At 42.7% G+C, this 6305-nt stretch overlaps 2 protein-coding genes across 2 annotated transcripts in view; one reads left to right on the top strand and one right to left on the bottom strand.

The window, feature by feature from the left end:
- The window catches only part of PKD2 (polycystic kidney disease 2 (autosomal dominant)), a 15836-nt gene extending 15013 nt beyond the window's left edge, over nt 1–823 (top strand). The window contains exon 14 of the mRNA XM_010075119.1: nt 590–823. Within this exon, the coding sequence (XP_010073421.1) occupies nt 590–823 (234 nt within the window). The remainder of the gene's footprint in view (nt 1–589) is intronic.
- A 4210-nt stretch (nt 824–5033) lies between these two features.
- LOC104462957 (ATP-binding cassette sub-family G member 2-like) overlaps nt 5034–6305 on the bottom strand; it is a gene marked incomplete at its 5' end in the record, with an annotated part of 8713 nt that continues 7441 nt past the window's right edge. The window contains 3 exon segments of the mRNA XM_010075118.1: nt 5034–5184; nt 5520–5614; nt 6248–6305. The exon segment at nt 6248–6305 is cut by the window's right edge and continues 65 nt beyond it. Coding sequence (XP_010073420.1) covers nt 5034–5184; nt 5520–5614; nt 6248–6305 — 304 coding nt within the window.

The following is a 6305-nucleotide window of genomic DNA, read 5'->3' as shown; positions in this document are numbered from 1 at the left end:
GTGGTCTCTAAGGTCCCTTCCAACCCAAACCATCCTGTGATTCTGTGATTTAAAGCCCTGACCTGGACAGCAGTGGTGGTTGGTAGTTGCCGAAGCAGCTCATTCATCCCATGGTGTCTGCTGGGACTTTTTCTGGACTAGTCTGTTAAGAGTCTGAGGGATCCAGCCCAGCAGGCCTGTGCAGTCTGCTCGTCTTTTCCCGTGTTGCTTCTGGGATTGTGTGTGGCAAGTGGAAGCAGGTCACTTCTGTCACCAGGGTCATTGAACTCCTATTGCCTCCCCTCCCACCTTCTCTTTCGGGAGGGCCGTTTGGAAGTGGCCAGCAGGACAAACATCCTCAGATATTTTACATTTCTGGAGGTGGATTTAAATGTTAGAAACTGCAATATAAATCGTGCTTTCTGAAGTGAAGGTGACGACCTGGTTGTTATGTCACTGGAAAGAAAACAATTTACTGCAGTAGCTGTGTTTCTCCCCTAGCCCATGGAAGTGTTCGAGTGGTATAAGTATTTCCCGTGTTTGTACAGGGTTGTGCTTAGGCTGAGGTTTGGAAGCTGCGCTTCCAGCTTGTGTCTTTTAATCTGTTCAGGATGAAAGACTGGGTCGTGACAACGAAATCCACAGGGAACAAATGGAGCGGCTTGTGCGAGAGGAGCTGGAGCGGTGGGAATCGGATGATACAGCGTCGCAGATGAGCCATCGGTTGGGAACACCACTCGGACTGAACGGCCAGCCTCGCTCAAGGAACTCTCGGCCATCTTCCTCCCAGTCAGATGGTATTGATGTGGGAGGAGGAAATGGGGGGAATAACATCCATACGTAGAATTAACTTTGTAAGTGAGTCAAAATGTTCCAGGTCAGTGTTAAGCCAGGAAATACCATACTCCACTGTTTCCCAGTATGAGGTGAGAATCCTGATTGGGCCACTAAGGACAAGTTTCACTGGGGGGTATAAGTAATTATTTTCTTTGTAAGGCATTTTCAGACCTACTAAAGCCATGTGTCAGGTGCAAGTTACAAACAGTGAGACTGTCAGCCTTGGATGTGAAAATACAGGAGACAGAATGGAAACCAGGTGTGACAAAATCTACCTGGATGGAATTTTGTTTCCATGTGTGTGCTATGGGGAACACTTTCACAAGGGCTTCAGACAAAATAATGTGCTGTGGCTAGAACACTCAAATGAAGGGCTGTGAGTTTTCTGCTTTCTGTTCAAAAATACGATTTTTATATGTTTTCAAAAGCGATTTTTAGAAGAAGATGGCATTGGTTTATTGTCTTATTATAATAGCTGACACCTTTCAAGGAGATAAAATAGCACTTTTTTTTTACTTTGCATTTCTACCTATTTTTCTGAGTTACTCTTGGTATACTAACATTTTAATTAATTTAAGATGTTAATTTTTTCCTGGTTTTGAGAAGTACTGTGTTTCTTTAAACAGAAGAAAGTGCACTTACTTTGTACAACTGTAAATCACATTATTCCATAATAGAAACTGTATGCTTTACATATGTTTGCATTGTATTAGCATTTCAAAAGTAATATTTGAGAACTGCCTCTTCACACCCAACTAACATAATAATTTTCAGCTTTGTTACCCAGTGCCCATTTTTTAATGCTGTGTTTTCATGATCTAAGTGTTCCTGGGATAAACATTCCACAGGTTTTTGGGTAAGCATAGTTCCTTTGCGGAAAATATATTATTTAAAAGCATACAAAATGGAAAAAACACTAGCTCTTCCTTGGGAAGGGGGCAGAGAAGTTGCTGACAGTTGGGAAAATCCAATCTCGTGCTCTCTCAAGTTCTGATAGCACCTTGCCAATGTAGTCTGTATTTCCATGTAACGGATTTTAGTATAATCACTGATTTTTAATATTTTATTCCCTTTGCTTTCCCTGTCGTCGAAGCTTTGTTTTTGAAAGGAGATGCAACACTAAAATGATGTTATTATGAAATTATGTTTCTTATAGAAAGCATTGAGGCAAAGTGTTTGGAGGTTTTCCTAGCAACATGTTTCCATATGTGGCATGCTGGCTCAGGAGGGAGGTTGTCAATTTTGCTTTTTTCCTGAAGATGGCAGTTGTCTTGTATTTAAAGACTTAGAGCTGGTGTAAAGGAAAATTGAAAGCTACATAATGAAACACCTTAGCTATTAGAAGGATATATAGAGGAAAATAATGCCTATTTAACAAAGTAGAAGTAGCATATATGTGTTATGTTGGTGCTTTTTGTTTCAGAAAGCAGTTATTGCCAAGGATCAGCACCTCGTTCTGGTGGTAGTACAGCTTAGGCAAAGCTCCGTCGTGCTTATGTTCTTGCAACTGTGTTGCCTGGATGTCCAAGGACTCAGAATGCCTTCCCTCTAACCAGAGAACTTGATAAAACTAAATAGATGGCACACCTTCCCCTGTTTTTATGTTGCTGAGAAACCATACACACAGAAAGTTAATTAATGAAGGTAGAGCAGGAGAAAGTTCAGTGTGGAGACTGGGATTTCTTCCTAGATTTGGCTCAAGACCAGAATGATGTGGGAAAACGGGTTGTGGTTCTTGTGAAGGTTTTTTTTTTTTCTTTCTGTGGGTTATTTTGTCCCGTACTGGGAAGAAATTCATACACTTTCACAAGAGACCCAGTCAACTTCCCAAAACAGCCCACAGCACAGTGATTAGGGCATTTGTGTGAAACCGGACACACTCAGGCTAAGCTCTGTCTTGCCTTGATGGAAAGCTTTTGGACCTTAGAAAACTTCCCGAGGAAAGCTTTGCCATGTTAGACTGGCATTTCTGACTTCAAAAAACCCCACAAACCCCAAATACCCAGTAGCTCTGCACACAGACAGCTGGTGTACAAGGAAAATAGAAAATAATACAATTTTAATACACGTAGCTTTGTCTTTATATTCATATCCAAAACGTGTGGCATGTTGATATGTGGCAGAATTTACAGTTTAAACTTGAGGCATGCTAACTAGTTACATGTGTGTAACATGTTGCTGATGTTGGGTTTCTAGGATCAGGGGTTACCTAAATGCTAAGAGAGTGTTTAAATAATCATGTACTTAATTTTATCAGTGACTTTGGCCAAATGACCCAACTTGAGTTGTCCAGCTGGAAGGTTCCTAAGAATACCCTTGTGTTAAGGTTTGTGCAAAGCACACGGTGTGGTACTGCTGAGGTTCATGGCAACAGGGATTGGGAGCGTGCAGAAGCGACTGTTGGTGAGGCAGGGCCTTCCCAGGGGAAAGGAAGCAAAACCAAACCTATCAGTATTGTTTTAAATAGGTTTTCTATAAAAATGTATCTTTCAAACTGTAAATTCAGTCGCACAGCTCATCTTTTATTTGTAGTATGTGTTTATTATGAAAAGGAACATGTTTCTATTCGTAGCTGTATGTGTTGAGGTGTATTTCTGTAAGGTGTCCTTACTTGGTAACAAACTTCATCTTGAAGTGCAAGAAGTTTTCATGGGGTACCCATGTGTGTCAACAACTGGCCTTGCAGGAAGTGCATGGCCACTTGACAAATGTTACGAATATTTTTATTATTTCATTTTTCAACTTTAGATTATAATTATCATTTGCCACGTATTACAAAGGTAAGTTTTTTGCATAGTAATGCCATGTACAGTGTTTGGTCTTATTAGGAAGCTGTTAATTATGCAAGCCTTCTATGATGATCAAGAATGTATTGATCTGTAAAACTAAGCACTTTACTTCCTAATAAACGTTTTATATAATCTATAAAGCAAATGTTGTGCCGTACACCTGGTTCGTTTATAATGGAACATTAAGGCTCCTACATTTGATTTGTGTGTGTGATTTCTATCTCACACCTTATTCTTAGGTTACCTAATAATGTAAAAAGGGAGCACAGGGTGTGAATGAGCAGAGAGGACTGGGATGATCCTACTGCTCCATTGCCCAAACAGTTCTTTTTTTTAAGACTTTATTTCACGTTTGCATTTGTGCAAATGCACAGGTCTGTTTTCTGCTATTTTAGGGAGCAGCTCCGACTGCTAGTAACTCTGTCCTTAATTACTTCACAGTTGCTATGTAAGTTAACTTCTCTACTCTTTTCTCTATTCCCCTTTATTTTTTCCCCTTGGTTTCAGGGAATCCTACAGCATCTGGAGGGTTGCATGGCCCTTGGAAATCCCAGGCTCTCATATAAGCCCCATGGTTCTGTCTGGGAGAGTAGGCAGCTGTCTCACCAGGTCAGAAGCATACCATAGTAATGAAAACTGAAGAGTTGTGGTCAATGGCTCGATGTCCAAGTGGAGACCGGTGACAAGTGGTGTTCCGCAGGGGTCGGTACTGGGACCAGTGCTGTTTAACATCTTTGTCAGAGACATGGACAGTGGGATGGAGTGCACCCTCAGCAGGTTTGCCGATGACACCAAGCTGTGTGGTGTGGTGACACGCTGGAGGGAAGGGATGCCATCCAGAGGGACCTGGACAGGCTGGAGAGGTGGGACTGTGCCAACCTCATGGAGTTCAACAAGGGCAAGTGCAAGGTCCTCCACGTGGGTCGGGCAATCCCAAGCACAAATACAGGCTGGGAGGGGAATGGATTGAGAGCAGCCCTGAGGAGAAGGACTTGGGGGTGTTGGTGGATGAGAAGCTGAACACGAGCCGGCAGTGTGCGCTGGCAGCCCAGAAACCCCCCGTGTCCTGGGGGCATCCCCAGCAGCGTGAGCAGCAGGGCGAGGGAGGGGATTGTCCCCCTCTGATACGCTCTGGTGAGGCCCCCCCTGCAGTGCTGCCCCCAGCTCTGGGGTCCTCAGCACAGGACAGACACGGAGCTGCTGGAGCGGGGCCAGAGGAGCCACGGAGATGGGCAGAGGCTGGGGGAGGGCCCGGGCGAGGACAGGCTGAGAGAGTTGGGGGTGTGCAGCCTGGAGAAGAGAAGGCTCCAGGGAGACCTTATCATAAACAAAAGTACAAAGGAATGTCTCTTAAAAAATAACCCAGTCGGTTGCACAGTTGGTTTATTAAGGTACTGAACAATGGGAATTGCAGTTTTTGTTCTGGTTTTAAGAGAACTTCTTCATGAAGTGCAGTTTCAGGTACGCAATGGTAAGGAATATTATTGTCATGCAGGCGAGAGCCAGGTGGTTCTGCCACAGCCCCCAGCTGCTCGCATCAATGCCTTGACTTTTCAGATACTCATCTCCGGTACACAACCTACAGAGAAATACAAACACTTCTGTAAACTTAGTTTGAAGTATCTAGGAAGATGCCCAGGAGCTGTCCTGTGATTTCATGTCTCTCCAGGCCAGGCAAACAGCAGCTATATGTTACTATTTTATTTTCTATTTGTAAATTTGTTTTTCTTGCAGCTACAGTCAGTTTCCTGTAGGAAGCTGCAATGGATTTTGCGAGGTTGTGTGGTTGTAGTGTCATTTTCCATATAAAACTTCACAGATTCTGCTGCTTGTCGGTGAGTATCTTGCAAGCAGACTCAAGGACGTTGTAAATTACTGGTGGTGGGATTCACTTTAATGTACCCAAATACTTACGGCTGGCTTATCTGTCGATACTCGTTGCTGATTACGTTTGTGTTATTACCACTGGCGCAAAAGTTCAGACCAGCCAGCTCATTGATTTGTAAAGCCTTTGGAAAGAAAAGAAACAATGCGAACAGAAATTAGTAGGCAAAGGGATGATACATGAACAAGATGAGATATAATTCAATTCAAACTTATTCTAAAAATGTGACGGTATCACTAGTTATTATATTGGCCAAATCCGCGTGTTTTAACCAAGGAGCATGCTTGGTTTTCTTTTAAGAGAGGAATGCATGCAGCCCATACCCTATCAGGCACACATATTTCTCTGCGAAGCATCATCCTGGCTTAAATTCTGGAAAACTAGGAGAAAACTTTTAGCATGACAAGTTTTCGTTTGATGGATGGCAAAGAGAACTGTTTTTTAGGGATAACATTGTTCTTTAGTCTGTATCATTTTCATCCAGTTGTATTCCATGGATGTAGTTGTTCAGTGTCTTTCTCACACGAGTTGTTTCTAAATTACAGAAAGTAGCTCTTCTGAACAGCAGCGGGTGCTGGTTGATGAAAAATCTTTCATGTTTCAAGGATCTGCACTATGTTCTGGGGTTGCTGTATTTCATTAGCTTACTTTTTGCTCATTAACCCATAAAGTTTGGAGTTTTCTTTATCATGAGTAAAGATATTCCCTTCTAGGAAATTTTTTTCCAAGTCTGTACGCAGGAAAATACAGCACTTACTGTCATTCCATAGCGAGGGATGCTGAAGTATTTGAGCCAGGAGAGCCAGGACACGACG

The sequence above is a fragment of the Pterocles gutturalis genome, unplaced genomic scaffold (assembly GCF_000699245.1).
Source record: "Pterocles gutturalis isolate BGI_N339 unplaced genomic scaffold, ASM69924v1 scaffold8847, whole genome shotgun sequence".
NCBI lineage: Eukaryota > Metazoa > Chordata > Aves > Pterocliformes > Pteroclidae > Pterocles > Pterocles gutturalis.
The sequence above is the reverse complement of the archived record's forward strand: the minus strand, read 5'-3'. Positions and strand labels throughout refer to the sequence as shown.